At 43.6% G+C, this 18,369-nt stretch overlaps 1 protein-coding gene across 1 annotated transcript in view; it reads left to right on the top strand.

Annotated features, from left to right (window-relative positions):
- Window positions 1-18,369, top strand: part of GABBR2 (gamma-aminobutyric acid type B receptor subunit 2) — a 372,486-nt gene that overhangs the window by 205,850 nt on the left and 148,267 nt on the right. The window contains exons 6-7 of the mRNA XM_012769020.3: window positions 1,035-1,235; window positions 15,169-15,405. Of these exons, the coding sequence (XP_012624474.1) occupies window positions 1,035-1,235; window positions 15,169-15,405 (438 nt within the window). The remainder of the gene's footprint in view (window positions 1-1,034; window positions 1,236-15,168; window positions 15,406-18,369) is intronic.

The following is an 18,369-nucleotide window of genomic DNA, read 5'->3' as shown; positions in this document are numbered from 1 at the left end:
TAAGATAATTATAATAAGAATCAAAGCCAAATAGAGGTACATTAGAACATTCTGATGACTATTTTATTTAAATGGGGGCCAGGCAGTGTGGCTTCGTGGCCTTAAAGTCAACAGACCTAGATCCGGGCCTGCCTTTTCTCCCTGGCTATGGGACTTTGGAAAAGTTACTTTCCCTTTCTGATTTTCAGTTTTGTCATTTCTAGAATGAGAATGCCAAACTCTACCCTGACTACCTCCCAGGGGGAATGTGGGTGACAATCAAATAAGATGCATGTAAAGCACACAAATGTAGGGACATTTTTCTTAAGGTCTGAATTTATTCACACTGTCCTTTGGGTAAAGATTCAGAGAGACTTCTCAGCTTGCCAAGCAAGGGGCATCTTATGTGAGCTGCACCCTTAGATTAAACTGTCGTGGCCCCTTGAAAATTGCTCCCCCTGGGTTGTGTTTTGAGACATGACCTTAGCTTTTAGTAAAGATCTTTACAAAAACCAGCTTTATGAATCTGTTGTAGAGGCAATGCTGATACCAGGCTGGCTAATTTGACGGTATCTTCCCCATGAGGCATTTTTTGAGGGTTAAAGACTGGAAAACACTTTGTTTCTCCAAAGTGTTGGTATGTTTTCTCTTTATTGATAATGTAAATTATATAAATAATCTTATTGTCCTTTTCTCTTGGGCTTCCAGGAAATTCACAGTGCAATTTGCAGCTCAATTATGTAGAGTGTTGGAAGCTTTGGTTTGCTTGTCTGTGTTCGGTTCCCTTTACCGCCTGTAAACATATTATAATTTATATTTTCCCAGGCCCCTATGTTTTAATTTTTATTCAGTGTTTATTATTTTATTATACATGTTGTCCATAAAATACCTTGGACACTTTGAGAAATGACAAGAAGGAAGCCAAGCAAGTAATAAAAAATGTAATAAATCCTCAGTAAGAGGAAGCCTGACTTCGCTCCACCTTTCTCGCAGGGCAGAGAGCCCCGAACAGTGTTCCACTCTTGGTGCCTTCATAGTCGCCCCATCTGTTGCAGGCCTACGAGGAGAACATGTACGGGAGTAAGTACCAGTGGATCATCCCAGGCTGGTACGAGCCTTCCTGGTGGGACCAGGTGCACACGGAAGCCAACTCATCTCGCTGCCTCCGGAAGAATCTGCTTGCTGCCATGGAAGGCTACATCGGCGTGGACTTCGAGCCCCTGAGCTCTAAGCAGATCAAGACCATCTCAGGAAAGGTCAGTGCCTTGGTCTGCCCCGTTTAGTCCCCAGGCCCACCTCCTGTGATCACCTTGTCTGATGATGTTGGCATAAGTGCACATGTATTGTCCTGTGTGACTTTGAGCAAATCACTTGACCTCTCTGAGCCTCACATACTTATAAAATGGAGGTAGCCAGCCCTCTGCTGCATGCTTCTCTAGGGAACTGTGAAAACCAAATGAGGCAAGGATACTCTGAAGGCACAGAACACAGTATGCGTGGAAGAGGTGCAGCCCTGGTGTCAGTGACAGGGCCCTTTAGACTCTGCCAAAGTTTCATCCCGTGCTCTTTTGACCCGGAATGTCATTTCCCAGTCTCTCGATGCTGTCCCGGAGAGGGGGAAAAAAAACTTCTCAAATGGACTTTGGGCAACATGTGCTATAGATCTGCCTGACTAGTTCAAACCCCAGTCTTGCCACTTACCCAGCTCTGTGACCTTGAACTTGAGTTCTCTGAGCCTCTGTTTCCATATCTGTAGGACAGTAGTAAAAATACCCTCCTCCGGGTTTATCTGGAAGACTGACGGCAGCTTGTGCAAAGCGGCTGGTGTGCTGCCTGGCACCTTTGTGCTGTCGTGACTGGGGGCAGGCCTGTAGGCAAAGGGCTTCGGTCCTGGGGGCCTCTGTCCACTCCCATGGGGTTACTACCCCCAGCCCTGCTTATCTTGTAGGGCTATTGCAAGGACCCTGTAATATGGCACGTGTGTGAGTATTTTAACAGCACACCATTCTCTGTATAAGTATTATGAAACATCAGGTGACGCCAGCCCCGGTGAGGGTGGTAGCATCCATTTCTCAGTTCTGAACACCAGCCGAAATTCCATACAGCAGCGCACATAATTCTTTTCTGTCTTCTCTGTGTTCAGATAAATCCCACCCTACCCCAGGGTTCTTACCGACCCAATTTCCTTCCAAGAATAAGCTTCATAATAAAGAAAATTTATATGTATATAATTTTTATTCATTATTTAATCTCAATCAGAGCCAACTCTGCACAGATGATTTATTGATTTGTCAAGAAATGGCAAATCATTAGGACACATTTTGTAAACAACTCTTTACATCACGCTGGCACCTGGTTAGGAAATGTCGAAAGAAGTATTTTCATACCAAAATCAATGCATATATAAAAATTTTTTGAGATCTTGAATAATGAGCAGAAATAACTCATTTATTTCAGTAAGTGTTATTTTTAAAGGTGTCAAAGTTTGCAATTTATTAAGAGAGTTAGGTCCGGGGATACTCAATATTTTCATCTGAAAATAGTATAAAATTTGAGGAAAGCACGAAAACTAAGAAGAAAAATCCGTGAAAGCAGATGGTACAATAACTAAATAGAGAGGCTTAAAGACCAAAGATTAAATGATTGCATGTGAGATCTGTACAGCCACGTGGAGATGAGAGCCAAGAGAAGGGCCCCCCTCGAATGCTGCTCTAAGAAGCATTAATTTTATTTGGGGGGAGCCATGCAGGGCTGCGGGCAGGACACAGGAATGCATTTTAGAAAGATAATTTTTTGTGGTGTATTTTGGAGGCAATGTTTTGATATTTATATCAACAACAGATCACTGCTTCCTTTTTTTGATTTTTTTTTTTGCTTGGGGCTGGTAAGGGATCTGGCCTCTCCCCCATTGCTGTCCCATGCATGGGACACCTTGAGGCTGTTCACTTCACCCCAAAGTGGTGCAAAATCCACACGAGTCCCCCAAGATGTGGCAGGGCCATCAATCACAGTGGTTTCTAAAAGTCCAGAAGACCCAATTCCTGTGCCCATGGTCTTTGAAGCAAGAGGCAACATTTCTTAGGTTTCCCCACAGTTACAAGGTGATCAGGGTTACGCAGGGAAATCTGCAGCCCCTCCGCCTGTTGGAATCACAGGGTATTAGGGTTGCTCCGAGAAATTATCTAGTCTAGCCTCCCATCGCATTCTCAGATCTTCCTGTAGCAGAGGACTCACTCTTTTCCCCTTAATTTCCACCCCCTCAGGTTCCTCTAGGGCCACTCAGATCCTTTTGGCCCCCCTGACCCACACAGTCACTCTGAGATGTGGGGGCAGTGACCATATCCTCAGGGGCATCCCTTACTTTAGGCTAAACAGCCCCAGTCCCTCCAGCTGTAACTCACAAGTCCAGAGCTAAGTATGAAATGTAAGGAAGTGACAAAAACCTCAGTAATCGAGATGAAATAAACTATGTTAATGTGATTTTTTTAAAAATCAAATTTAGTGCAAAAAAGTCCATGATGAACAAATTATCAAAATTTTATATAAAGACAGGATTCACCGGACCAAGATTAGAGTGAGGCAAATGAGGTGAGTCATGCAAGTGCAGGGTTGGATTCTATCTTTATTTAAATTTTGATACTTTGTTCATTATGAATTTTTTTTTGCATTAGTTTTGATTTTTTAAAAATATAGCATTAAAATATGTTTTATCTTGATTACTGAGGTATTTTGGCTCCTCCTTAATTTTTGCACCTGAAGTTAGTGTTTTATTTGCCTCACTCCAGCTCTAGCCTGCATAGGTTGTATTTGTCAGCCCCTCCCCACACTCAGCCTGTCCTCTTCTTATACTTGCTGTCGTTGAATATTCTCTCCCGTAGAAGTAGGGCTCAAAGTTGAATAAAGCATTCCTATTTGTGGTGTGACCACAAGCCAACTTCCCCCAACAGCTTTCAGAAGTCTCTGGTCAAAGGAAGTTCTAGAGAGTTGAGAAATGTTTCTTGAATTTGAGTTTGCTCTATGCCTAACTGCTTGGGGCCACGGGCAGCGTGGCACTAGCTGCTGATGCCTGGATGTTGGGACCCATTGGTGTCCATGAAGGCAACACTTGTAAAACCACAGCATGTAAACAAGCTCTTGCCTTCCTCACTATTTTACAAATGGGGAAACTAATGGTCAGAGAGGAGAAAGGCCATCCCAAGATCACTGCAGTGGGTTGAACAATGACTCCTAAAAAGACATGTCCATGTTTTAACCCTTGCAACCTATGAACGTGACCCTGTTTGGAAAAGGGCTTTTTGCAGATATAATTAGCTTCAGGCTCTCATGATGAGATGCCCCTGGCTTCCCTGGGCAGGCCCTACATCCAGTGACAGGTTCCTTTCTAAGAGAAAGGCAGAGGGAGATTTGACAGTCAGAGGAGAACGCTATGTGTGGGAGGTGGTGATTGGAGCGATGTGTCTGCAAAACAAGGAATGCCAAGGGGTGCCGGCAGCCACCAGAGGCTGGGAGAGAGGCATGGCATGGGGGAGTCTCCCTGAGAGCTTCCAGAAGGAGCCAGCCCTGGCGACACGTTGATTTCAGATGTCTGACCTTCAGACCTGTGAGAGACTAAATTTCTGTTGTTTTAAGCCACCCCCGGTTGTTTTTCCCCCACTGAAAATGAGAGATTTGGACCAGGTAACTCCTGGGGTCCTTCCACAGCCCAGTTCTCTGACTCTGTGTCAACATAGTAAGGATTGATTGATATTACAGCACACTGTGTGGCATGGCTATCATCTTAAACCCTGGAATCTCTCAAAATACAGGTGACTCCTGGTAGACAAAGTCACAGAAATGGGCAGAATAGTGGCCCCTCCTTGATGCATTCTAGGAGGTTCCCTCCTTTATACACCTGTTTCTAGCGTCAATTTGTCCCCAGCCCACTCACGGGTGCCAGGAGTTTGCTGGTAGGAGGGATGACAAGGCCAGGGACTCCATCCAGAAGCACATTCTTCGGTCCTTCACTGTTGGAGTTTCCCACGCTGGCACAAGTGTAGACCTTCAGGCTTCCCTGAGCACATTTGGAGCTCTGTCTTCCGGAACCTCACGGAGACAGCCTCTGGGCACTTGCTTTGGGCTCTAACATCTGGCTCTTTCTCTTCGTTGAGGTTCCCTATCACTATTCTTCTCCTGCAAAGTGACTGTTGACTTTGGTGATTTCAAATGTCAACTTCTATTTTTCAAGTCCCGTTAGGTCTATTTCCACTGTGAGCATTGACAATTCTGGCCTGATTTCTCTGGTGACGGCTTGGCCTCTCTGCTAAGGACCTTCTTCCCCATTGCTGTTCCCCTCTTGAAACCCCGCGCTGGGCTGATGCCCCAGCTGCAGCCGTTCGGAGCCCTGGAATCAGCGGGGACCTCGGAGATGGCCCCAGCCCTGCATTGAAGGCACAGACCTGTCCTTTGGAAGACTTTGCAATGTTTTCTGTAAAGAAATTTCTGCGACCGCACGTGATTGTTTATTTAATGTGGCAAAACTGAAGGAAACACAAATCTAGTATGTTTCTAATCTTCAACTGCCAATGACCCATGAAAAGATGCCCCCGTCTCATCACCGCTGCACTGTGAGCTCTGTGACAAAGAACCTGGAGTTTCAGGGAAGCTCTGGGTTCTAGAGTGGGGAGAGGGAAGGTGCCATGGAAAAATAGGAGCACTCCCCAGAGAAGCCAGCTTCACAGCCCTGCTGCCTCTGCCCCCACCCTGCCACAGAGCTCCTGTCCCCTGCTACTCCCCCAGGCATTCACGTCACTGGGGGAAGGTGTCAGAGAGGCATGGCTTGGGAGGAAGGGATGGGTAACCTATGGAGAGGCCACTAGCTAGATTTGAATCTCGGCCCCATCACTTCCCAGCTGGGTGTCTCTGGCAGGTGGCTGGTTGTCTTTACCAATGTCCTTACCACTCCTCCCTCCCTGCTTCCAAGTTCAGTAACACAACAAAACTCTGATTTTTAACTGGATGTGTTGCTACTCCACTGAAAATGTACATTTCCTAGCTTCTCGTGCTAGATATGGCCACAGTTCTAAGTCTGGACAATGAGATATAAGTAGAAGTGTTAAATGGGACTTCTAGAAAGGCTGCTTTAAAGGAGGATCTTACCCTTTTTTCTCTTTCTCTTTTGTGTTGGCTGGAATGTGGATGGGATGGCTGGAGTTCTAGTAGCCATCTTGGGCCATTAGGTGACCTTGAGAAGGAAATATCATTCTAGGATTGTGGAGCATAAAGATAGGAACTTGGGTCCATGCTTACACCGTGGAGCTGTCATAGCTTCACTGTACTGCCTCCCCTGGACATCTTTTATATGAGAAAGAAAGAAACTATCTTTCAGTCAGTGATAATCTGTTTCTTCTGTTACATGCAGCTTAACCTAATAGAGATACAGTGATGTTGGGCAAGTCATTTCACCTTTCCCAGTTTGTTTCTCATCTATAAAACTGGGGCATTATCTCTCAGAGACTTGTAAGGATTAGATGAGGTTATGCAATAGAAAGTATCTTACCAAGGGCCAAAAGCAGTATAGGTGCTCAAAAAATTTTAGTTCTTTTATCAAGAGAGGAGCCTTGGGGTAGGAGAAAGGAGTCTTGAGATCGATGAAGAGTTTATAGCCCAGGAAGCAGCTGAGGGAATTGGGATTACTCTTGAATTTTTGGTTAATTATTTTGATTTAAGGAGAGCATCCAGGTAACCACCATGCGGGTCCAGAAAAAGACTATCAGTAACGATTCAGAAGCTGCCTTCATACACTGTACCCATGAATGCCCACCCGGAGGTCACCATTCTTCTCACTTCCTTCACCCTACAGATACCTGTTTGTGAACTTTTGACCTCCAGGTTCTAAATCCAGATGCTTTTATATCTTCAGATTTAGAGTGGAGTAGTCCTTCTGGTAGTTATGCCAGTTCACGCTTAAATGGCTCCCATCTTCTGCCGTTGCCAGTGTTGTCAGCCTGCCTCTGCTGCAACACCTTGCACCAGAGCAAGGGTTGGGCAAAAGCACAGGGGAAACTTGTTAATTTTTCTCTTTTTTGCTTGCAGTTATTTTACAGTTCAATGTTCTCTGTCTTTAGTTATTGGTGGGGGTATGATTTTGTAGAGAACTTTTGTAGCTACAAAGCTATTCAGTACAGCTTGTAGAGATTTGGGGAAGTTAATTTGTACACAGCCTCCATTGTCTTCGGCCACCTGCAAGTCCTCTAAATGGTGTGTTTTAATGAACAGAAATTCTTTGCTTTAATAGAACCTGCCCCAAGGTGATGAAGGTCTCTTTCTATCTTGGTTTTTGGAGGCTTTATTGTTTTACCTTTCACATATAGATCTACAATCAGCCTGGAATTGATTTTGTGTATGGCGTGGGGTAAGGATCAAGATTCCTTTTCTTCTTTTCATTTTTATATGGATATCTAATTGAATCAACATCATTTATTGAAAAGTCCATCTTTAATCCTACTGTGCTGCCATATCACCTTTGTCATAAATCAAATGGCTTTATATATTTGGTTCTATTTCTAAACTTTATTTTCTCTTCTATTTATCAAGCGTTTTTTCACCAAAATGTCTTAATTTCTATAGCTTCATAGTAAGTCTTGATAATAACTACTAATATAAGTCCTCCATCTTACTTCTTCTTCAAGATCATCTTGGCTGCTCTTGTCTCTTTGCATTTCTATATACATTTTTTAGTCAGGTTGTCAATAAAAACATGCATACACACAAAGATTCTCTGGTTTTAACCAGGATTTTATTCAATCTGTAGAACAATTTAGGGAAAACTGACATCTGAATAATATAGACTGTTATAGCTTCACTATACCACCTCCCCATAGACATCTGAATTTTGTGTATCCTTGCATTTACTTAGGTCTTCTTTAATTTCTCTCAGAAATGTTTCATAAGTTTCTGTGTAGAATTATTGCACATATTTGTTTGATTTATTTGTAGGTATATGGATGTATTTTGGTGAATATCTGTTCACAGGACTATTAGGTGCATACTTAGGGGTGGAATTTCTGAGTCATAGGGTAGCCATATGTTCAGCTTTAGTAGACACTGCCAAACAGCTTTCCAAAGTGGCTATACCTATTTGCACATTCACCAGCAGTGATTGAGAGTTCCAGTTGGTTCACATGCTCACCAATTTTGGGGATCGTCAGCTTTTTAATTTTAGTCAATCTAGTGGGTGTGTAGTGGTATCTTGTTTTCATTTTAATATGCATTTCCCTGATGACTAATGAAGTTGGGAATTTTTTTCATGTCTTTATTGGCCACTTTGATACCGTCTTTTGTGAATTGCCTATTCAAATCTTTTGCACATTTTTCCTATTGGATTCTCTACCTGTTTCTTACTGATTCATTGAAGTATTTTTTAAATTGTGACTATGACTCCTTTGATGGTTATAGGGATTACTTACATCTTCTCCCATTCTATGGCTTAACATTTCACTCTCTTGATATATTTTGATGAACAGCTATTCTTAATTTTAACATAGTCCAATTTATTAGTCTTTTTTATGATTAGTGTATTTGTATACTAAGGATTTTTGCCTACCCTAGCTCATGAAGATATTTTCCTATTTTTCTTTTAGAAGTTTTGTTATACATTTGACATTTAGATCCAGAAGCTACATGAAATTGATTTTGTTTGGTCTTAAGTAAGATGAAGATTCTTTTTTTTCTTTATGGATAACCAATTGAATCTACCACTCCACCATCCATGCTATTTTTGTCATAAATTAAATGACTGCATATAGTGTGGGTATGTCTCTGGACTTTCAGTTATCTTCCATTGGTCTTTTTGCATATCATTTAATTAATATCACACTATCATTATTACTGAAGTTTCATAATAATATTTGGTAGCTGGTAGTATAAGTCCTTAATCTTTGTTCTTCCTGTTGATGATTTTCTTGGATGTTCTTGGCCCTGATGTCATTTTTCATTTAGATCTATGAAGATATTTTCACTGTCCCTTACTTTTCCTACCTTCCTCCATCTCTATTTTTTTTTTTGCTTATGATAGTTATATTTCCACCTGAAGATCTTCTCTTGATCTTTCTTTTACTGTGGCTTTGCTGGAGAAAAATTCTCTCAGTTTCTGGTCTTCTGAATATTCTTTATTTTACCTTTAATTTTGAGGGATTTAAAACTAGGTATAGAACTCTAGATTGTCTATAATTTTCTTTTAGCACATTAGGATGTCATTCCATTGTCTTCTGGCTTCCATTGTTTCTATTATGTCAGCTGTCAGACTTATTATTTCTCATTTGAAGGTAATGCACTTTCTTTCTTTCTTTCTTTCTTTCTTTCTTTCTTTCTTTCTTTCTTTCTTTTTTTTTTTTTTTGTGTCTCTACTGCCTTTAAGATTTTGTTTTTGCTTTGGTCTTTGGCAGCTTAACTATGCTTTGCTGAAGTTGGATTTCTTTGTGTTTATCTTGACTGGAGTTCCCAGAGCTTCATAGGACTTCATGAATCTGTGGATTGAAGTATGTTTGGGGAAATTCTAGGATGGTATCCCTTGAAATATTGCTTCTGTTTATTTTCTCTTCTCTCACCTTCCAAGACACCAATTATACATATATTATACATTTTCAACATATCCCATATATCTCTTATGCTCATTTCTTATTTTCTATTCTTTTTTTTCACCCCTTATTCTTTAGTTTCAATATTTACTACTAACCTGTCTTTAACTCACTAATCTACTTTGTACTGTGTCTAATATGCTGCTTCACGCATCTATTGAGTTCTTAATTGCAGTTGTATTTTTTATTTTTAGAATTTCCACCATCTTCTCTTTTCTTTCTCTCTCTTTTGTAGCTTTCAGTTCTCTGGTGATATTCTGCATTTTTAAATCTATTTTCTTGAACATATAAACTTTATACTTTTAAAGTCCTTGTCTAATAACTTCAAGATTTGGATCACCTTTGGGTCTGCTTCTATTGCCTATTATTTCTTTTTTCTTCCTTACTTTTCTTGGGAAAAAAATCTGGTCCTGATATACCTAATAAATTTGTATTAAATTCATTGTATATGAAAAATTTTAGAGCCTTTTTCCAGAAAAGATTTATTTCTCTTAAAGCAGGCAGTTAGGATGGTAGATCACTTAATCAATCAAGAATTGAGATGATTCCAGGTTTGGTTTTGGTTTTTGTAAGGCCTGGTGTATTTTGGTTTGCCTTGATTCCTAGTGTTTGATCCTTCAATGTTCTCAACTGAAATCCTGGAGTGTTTATTGGCTCTGGACTCTAATTTTTGTCTTTCCAATAATGTGAAACTCCAACAGTTCTATTTGTTTTCTTAGCCCTTTTGGTTGGCTTCTCAGCCCCTTGCTTTGTGCAGCTTATCAAATATTTTAAGTGCAAATGCCAATCTTAATACTAGGCTCATTTTGTCATGGCCCCCTCTCCTCTTGGATGTTGGTTATGCAAGTCTTGCTACCTTTGTAGCCCTGAACCACAATTTTTGGCCCGAGGGACTGCTGAAAGCTCTGATTCTGTGCTTCAAGTTTCTGCAACTAGCCTTCTTACTTCCAAATCAGAAAATGATCAAGGGGAAAATGGCAAAGAATGTTGGGCCCATCTCAAGCATTACTCTCCTTGCCAGAATGTTGGCTCCTCAGTTCTTGCTGTCCCAGTTACTTTCTGATGCCTTTAAATAACTATTTTTATATTTTATTCTGTTTTTCTAAATGTTCTTGATGGGAGCTTTGGTCTGACATAAGTTCTTTCATTATAGTCAGAGTGGAAGTATGAACTTAGATTATTTAGCTTAAAAGTATGAGAATGCCACATTGGGAAAGGGGAAACATGTCCCTGTCTTCAACTCCTTGAGTGCCTGTCATGCAGAAGAGGGAGCAGACATGTTTTTTGTGGCTCCACAAAAGATGTAGTAGGCTAAATACAAGTTATAGGGAGAGAGATGTAAACTCTGCATCTGGAAGAATATAGTCTCAACATCAGACATTCCCCAAGTACAAGGCTCTGCCTGAATAGACAGTGAGCTTCCCAACATTGGAAGAGTCTAAGAAAGAATTCAGCAAACACTTGGAAGTTGCTATTGAGAAGATCCAATAATCAGATGGTAAGAGTGACTTAATCAATGGTTACCAATTTGTATATACTTGAAATCTGAGAAGATTTTAAAAAATACAGATACTTAACTCACTTACTGACATACTAAAACAAAGAGTAGCCCTGGCATCTGCATTTGTACAAGCTACCCAAGTGATCTACAAACTAAGCATAGGAACCAGCAAACTGTCCCCTAGCGTACCTTCCAAGTGAGACTCTGTGATTTGAACATTGCGCAAAGGATGCTAGAGAGAAATTCGGCCAGCTTTGCCCCTGTAGGGAACAGCTGGAGATGTGGAAGTGTATGTGTCCTTCTCCTCTCCCAGAAATCAGGACTCAGCTTGGTTCTGTCAGAATGACAGACCCATAAAGTTTAGTCACATTGTAGGTTAGCAAGCTTGTGTGGGCTAGCCTGGGAGCCTAACCACTATTTATAACATGGTTTCTGTGGGGAAATATGTTCCAAGTTCCAACAACTGCCTTTCAAAAATATGCTGGAGCACAACCTGTCAGTAATTGGTACTATCTATATAAGTTATTTTCTCAGAAAGTTTTAGCATCTCACAATAAACTTGACCTCAGAGGATGAGTAATTAATCAGCATTCAGTGTCAGCTTTACAATGGAAGATTCTTCTGCCCTGAATAATTGAAAGCTGGCTTTAAGAATAACTATTACTTTTTCTCCAGTAATCGTGAGAGTGTTTCTTCCTGCTGTCATTGTTTTGCCCAAGGGAAATTGGTGCTGGCGTCACCTGGGAACAGTGATGAATGGCCTGGGATAGAATGTGGTAGCAACGACTTCAACTCAGTGTTTACCAAAAAAGTGAGAATGAGGTCAACTTTCAGGGCTTAACGACACCTGTGTCCCATTCCCAGGACTCTACCCACAGGAATGTGGTAATTGCCATATTTCCAGTGTCCTCAGGCCCCTCCTGCTCCTCATTCCTGGGAAGAAGAACAGTTTTATGAGATAGAAAAGGAATGGATTTACAAGTAGCACATGTGGAAAGTATATAGGAGGGCTTTTCTTGGCCCCAAGGCCTAACCAAATAAACTATATGATCTTGATCTTGGTCCCCTTACTATCCCCACAAAGGAAAAGAAAAACTATATCAAGGAAGTTAAAAAATTACACTCAGTTACCACCTGCTGAGATCACACTGGGAATGTTCACCTCAGGTCTGGACCCCCTACTTTAAGAGAATCATGGAAGCCTTGAAAGATGCCCCAGTGTCATGTTCTGCTCAGAGAGGCTGGAAAGAGGGATAGGGACATAATCATTAGGTTGAAGAAATGGGATGCAAAGAGGGGGACCCCACCAGCCCTCAGATGCTGTGTGCATCAGAGAAAGCTCATAGGAGCAAAATCCAAGAAGGAAGAAGTGGTGAGAGGAGCTTCATTCCTTCTATGCTTAAAGCAATTAACTAGGGAAATATACATCCAAGTAATTTTTAATCCTTTTAAAATGGCCAATAGCTGGATTAAAAACGAGAGATAGACCCAAATCACATTTAAAAATCAAAGAAAATATAGCCAAGTAGTAAATGATGGAAAAATAACAAGGATACACTAAACAAAACATTAAAAGATGTTACTGTTACCATAGCAATATGGTATAAAAAGAAAATTCACCTAAAAAAATAAAAACTGTTGGTACTTCTAATCATTAATCAGAAAATGCCAATTAAAATTAAAATAAAATATGCTTTTTTCTTACACTGGCAGTGATGTTAAACATTAAAATATCTATTGTCAAGGATGGAGGGAAATGGGTACTTTCATACACAGTGGGATTATGACTTTTTATATTTGGGGAGAATAATTTGACCCTACAATGTACAAATGGGTATGTTCCTTTGTTTTACGGAGAAGCTGAGGCCTAGAAAGGGTCTGTGCAGGCATTGTTTGGGGTTCTGGTGCCACCTCAGTGATCAAGACAGATCACATCCCTGATCTCTTGGGGTCTAATGCTAATGGGGTGGTGAGGAAGGGGGTGGAAACAGACAAGAAGCAAGTGGGAAAATTGCAGGGAGTTACAAGTGCAATAAAGAAGATGAAACCGATGGACAAAGAATGCCACCAGGTTTTAGAATGGGTGGGACAAGGAAGCCTTCCCTGAGAAGTGACAGGTGGTGACATTTGAACACTGAGTATCATGCCAAGGGCTTTCAGGCAGAGGAAACAGCTAGTGCAAAAGCCCTGAGGTGCAGGAGACCTTGATGTAATTGAGGGACCCACAATGTTTAAGGAGAGAGAGCCTGTCACAGACTGTTTCCCACTCCCCCAGGAGGAGCGGGCGTGCCCCGGGATGACCGCAGAGTTCCCAAAGCCAGCGGGCAGGAGCGTGCTGTGCGGGAGGGGTGGGATTGACTGTGAGGACAGACTCAGGGAACTGAGCTGGGCCTAGACCTGCCAGTCCCCTCAAAGAACCCTCAGATTTGAAGAGTTTCTGCTTGAGTGATGAACAGCATAGTGATGGCTGGAGATGATGCATTTCTAAGGCAAACTGAAAATAAGGATAAAACCTGAGCCTTCCGGTAGGATCCTGAAACAAGAAAGAAGGAGGTGGATTCAGAATACCCTTCACATTCAGTCAGGCAGAGTTCACTGCCTGCATGGTCCACAGTTGGAGGCACTTGGCATTCACCCCCCAGGCGCCTGTGTGTGATCCCACGAGAGACCAGGCTTCTTGGCTCCGGTGGGCTCCAGCCATGGAAAGACCCAGGCTTTGATGGCCCAGCTCCACCACCTTGCTTGAGTGCTAGACCTGGCCCCAGGTTTTCAAAAAGAAATTGTACCCTCGGAAGTCAAAGATGAAAGAAATAGCAGAGATGGAATGGGAGGCTAGTCTGGCTATACGTATACACATAAACTGTGTGACTTTGGGCAAGTCTGTGGACCTCTCTGTGCCTTAGGAAGAAGACTGCATCTGCGACTGTCTCTAAGGGCCCTTTCCGGTGCCCACTGACAATGAGCCTATAGTTCGTATGTGTGATTTGTCTCCAAGGACGGTTTTTCCAAAGACCAAGCCGTGGGCTCTGATGACGTTGCCGGCGGAGAAGTTCAGAAGTGATCTGAACAAAGGCCCACAGAGAGGCAGAGGGTAATGGCTGCTCCAGGGGTGGCATTCATTTCAAAGTGCAAGTTCCAGGGAACAGTTTCATTACTTTGTGGCCACAACCAGAATGTTAATATCACCAATGAAATTCTTTTATGAAATTCAGCCCAATGGGAGAAAAAATCCTTTTTTCAGTGCCGAGCTATTCTCAGGCACTGTTATATTATGGAAAGTAAGAGGAAGGGGCAGGATGGATGGATGCTGCCCTATACCTGAGCAGCTGGGACCTGCCTGGGCCTTGTGCTCTAAGAGGGCATCACTGGTGCCCAACAGGGATCAGAACCCACAAGCCCATGGGGACCAGTCCCCCAGAGCCTGCACCCCCTCCAGCCTCTAGGCCATGCCCGGAATCCCCTGCCCATATGGCTGGAGCTGCTCCAGGGCCCAGGGAGCCTCTTGCCCAGATCAGACCCAGCTCTTGAGACTGAGCCATGTGTCTGGAGTGGTCAGGGGGCCACTGATGCTGGAAGGGGAAGGAGGTGTGGACTGAACTTGGCCAGGCTGCAAGGTGGATTGGGGCGGGGAGGGTTGGGCAGGGCATGGACCACAGTGCAAGGCCAGCTTCCGATGTGCTGCTGTGTCCAGTCTGAAACTCTGAGGAGCCCCAGAATTCTGAATTCAAACTTGGCCTTCCAGATCATTAAGAAGGCATATTTTTTATGGTGAACAGATAGAAAATCTTTTATTGAACAGTGTTCACTCATCTATAACTTAAATATTTAGACATATGGCATGTGGGCCTCCATGGGTACTATAGCCCCAGGCCCTGCAAATATCAGGGAGGCCTGGTTAGGGTGCATTCTCCCTTCTCCCCAGCCTTGCCAAACAGACAGGGTTCAGGTCGCAGCCCTGTCACTCACTAGCTGTGTGGCTGTAAGCAAGTCGACCTCTCTGAATCGGTTTCCTCATCGGGACCGGATGTCCTGCGGGCTGTAACTTGGGTTTCCCCCGCCCCCCTTGTTTTCCAGACTCCACAGCAGTATGAGAGAGAGTACAACAACAAGAGGTCAGGCGTGGGGCCCAGCAAGTTCCACGGGTACGCCTACGATGGCATCTGGGTCATCGCCAAGACACTGCAGAGGGCCATGGAGACCCTGCACGCCAGCAGCCGGCACCAGCGCATCCAGGACTTCAACTACACGGACCACACGCTGGGCAGGATCATTCTCAACGCCATGAACGAGACCAACTTCTTTGGGGTCACGGTCAGTGCCACGCCTCTGGGCTGTTTTTCTTAGTGTCCCTTGGAGACGGACAAGGCAAGAAGAGGGGTTGTTATGGCTTCTGATGTGCAGTCTGTTCTCTTGGATCATTGAAATACCTTCTGGTGGGCCAGAGGCTCGCAGAGCCATTCAAATAAGGGTCAGGGCAGTGTGTGTGCTCGGACACGTTGGGGAATGCTCCTCTATGACTCACGGACAGGAATGGGCGTAGGGAGTGAACCACACATGCAGGGCAAGTACAATTTCCCAGGTTGGGGTATGAGGGGCAGCAGGAGCTCTGGACCCAAAGTCAGGTTCAAATCCCGGGCTTTTACTTACAAGTTACCTTTTTTGAACTATAAAATTTCATTTACAAAATGGGCATAATATCTACCTTGCAAGCTACTTATAAAGATTACTTATTACACAGTACAACTTGCTAATATTTGTTGAGCAAGCTACTTATTCTGAGCCTCAAGTTTCTCATCTGGGATATGAGGATAATAACATATGTCTTGCATGGAAGTTGGGAAAATAAGCAATGATAATAATGGCTACTATTTCTTAAGTGCTTATTGTGTGCTAGATACTGTGCTAAGTACTTTATGTAGCTTAGACTCAATAATGTATGCCCAGTGCTAGGCACACAGTAGGCACTCAATAAATGCTATTGGAAGTAGGTGCTGTTATCATCTTCATAAAAGGAAAGGAGCCTGGAGCTCAGAGCATTTAAGAGTATAGCTAATCAGAGCCGAGTGAGATTTGAACCTGGGTCCAGCTTTTAATTGGCATATTACACTACTGCCTGGTAATGGACCCCATGTGGTAGTTAGTTACGTCTCACGATGTATCTGTTACTCTGCTCCCGGAAAATAGGGACAGTTCATCTGAAGATAGGTTGAGTGGGCTAATGTGCTGTCCTGTGTTCCAAAGAGTCAGAGCAGAGTCAGCCTGTCCCGGGAAATTGAGAGGCGTGGACAAGATGAGCTGACTGGCGCCTTTCTTGGCTGTACATATCCACATGTGAGTGTGCCCAGCCTTGCACTGTTGGTCTGGCAAGCCAGGGCCTGTGCTGGTGCCAAGGGTGTGGACAGTGGCATGGATGCCAAGGGAAGGTGGGCTTCCTGTCCTGGAGCCCATGGCCCAGATACAGGGGCAAGACCTGGACAAAAATGACAATGACGATGATTAGAAGTGCTCAGCGCTGTGGGAGAAGCTGTACAAGCCCAGAAAGATTTCTGTGACCTTTCACAGAAAGTCAGAGAAGGCTTTGAGGAAGAGGTGGCCTTTGGGCTGTGCCTTGAGCAGTGGGTAGGACAAGCAGAGGGGGGGCTGGCATGTGGCCAGCTGGGGTATGGTGAGTGAGGGAGGTGTGCAGGGGGTGAGGGGACGACAATTACATGGGCCAGAACATTGGGGAGGTGGATGATAAGGCTGGGAAGGGAAGCTGGGGCCCGATTCTGGAGCTAAGGAGGCTGGCTGCTGTCTTCTGGGCCAGCCATTCTCAAAGTGTGGTCAGCATGCTCTGGGAGCTTGTTAGGAATGCACATTCTCAGGCCCCACCCCAGGCCCATTGAATCAGATTCTCCAGGGGTGGGGCCCAACCATCTGCAATCTGTGGTTTAACAAACCCTCTAGGGGGTTCTCCTGCATGCCAGAGTTTGAGAAATACTGCTCTGGGCTGTGGGGAAGTGCTGAGGTTTGCAAAAAAGTAGTAGATTTCTGACATTCCCGAGTAGAGCCACTCTGGACCTGAAAGCTGTGGGTACCTCCTCCCACAGTTCAGAAGCAAAGGCTCTATATAGTTGTTGGCAAAGTCCGTTTTTACAGCATAGCCTAGATTCAGGCTGGAAACTTTAACAGCTTTCCTCCGACCAGCAGCTTTAAAAAATTTTTCTTTTTTATCCTCAGAACTCCTTGTTATAAAATCTCACATGGAACCTGGTATTATAAAACAGATTAGAGAGAAGCTTCTCGGTTAGAGGAGGAACCCAGAGCCCTGCCTCCTCAGCCCCCAATTCCAGAAGCTCCCTCCCCACCAGCAGCCCCTGAGCCCCTCCCTCAGAAAGGCTGGACAGAGCACTCCTCAAAACACCTCCAAAATCCTTTCACCTAATTGCACAAGTTCAAGGACTGAGGCTCAGAGAGGGATGGGATTTGCCCAAGGTCTGAGGGCCCTGTCGTGGCAGGGCTGTTTCAAAACCTGGACACACTAATTCAGGTCATCTTTTCGTGCTTTGTGTCTTATTTAGTAGAATGAATTCATACTATCCAACGTTGAATAGAGAGCTACAGAATCTAGGAGGCATTTTGCCATCTCTCATAATCCCAGAACTCGGCATTTTGCCTGGATGCCCAATATATCTCATTGGAGATCGTTTATAACCCCTTCTAAATGCTCCCTTTGCTCTAACCGAATAATGCATAATCCCTACTTGGTGTGCGGTTAGATGAGACCACCTAAGACGCCTCCCATGGCCCAAGGATGAGTTTCTTTTTAATGGGAAATTCCTGGATGCCTATTTATGCCTGCTCCAGTGTGTGACTCATGATTCAGTGAATATGTGAACTGAAAGTGGTCTTAAAGATCTCGCGCTGCAGATGAGTGTCTGAGGTCCAAGATGGAAAATGATTCCTTCAAATGCACCCGCAGGACAATTTGACAGAGCCAGGACAGCAGCCGGACTGGGCCTGCTTCCACCCGCTCTGGGCCATCTCCCTTCTCTTGTGAGAAAGATCGCAACAGCGAAATAGTTCTGCACTGTGTTTTGCCTTCTTCCTTATTGCCTTGTCACATATTAATATGAGCTTGTCACCATGATGTAGACAGGTTTCATTAAAATCGTCTTCCGGTCACAGAGAAAAGGACACCCTCTGACAAAATTAAAAGTGTCTCTGTAGTCCAAGGAGACCACAGAAGGCCAAGTTGAGCTATAAATAAAGAGTTAGAAAGGAAAGGAACGTGGG

The sequence above is a fragment of the Microcebus murinus genome, chromosome 12 (genome assembly GCF_040939455.1).
Source record: "Microcebus murinus isolate Inina chromosome 12, M.murinus_Inina_mat1.0, whole genome shotgun sequence".
In the NCBI taxonomy this organism is placed as follows: Eukaryota; Metazoa; Chordata; class Mammalia; order Primates; family Cheirogaleidae; genus Microcebus; species Microcebus murinus.
Note: the sequence above shows the minus strand (reverse complement) of the source record. Positions and strands in the feature narration are given on the sequence as shown.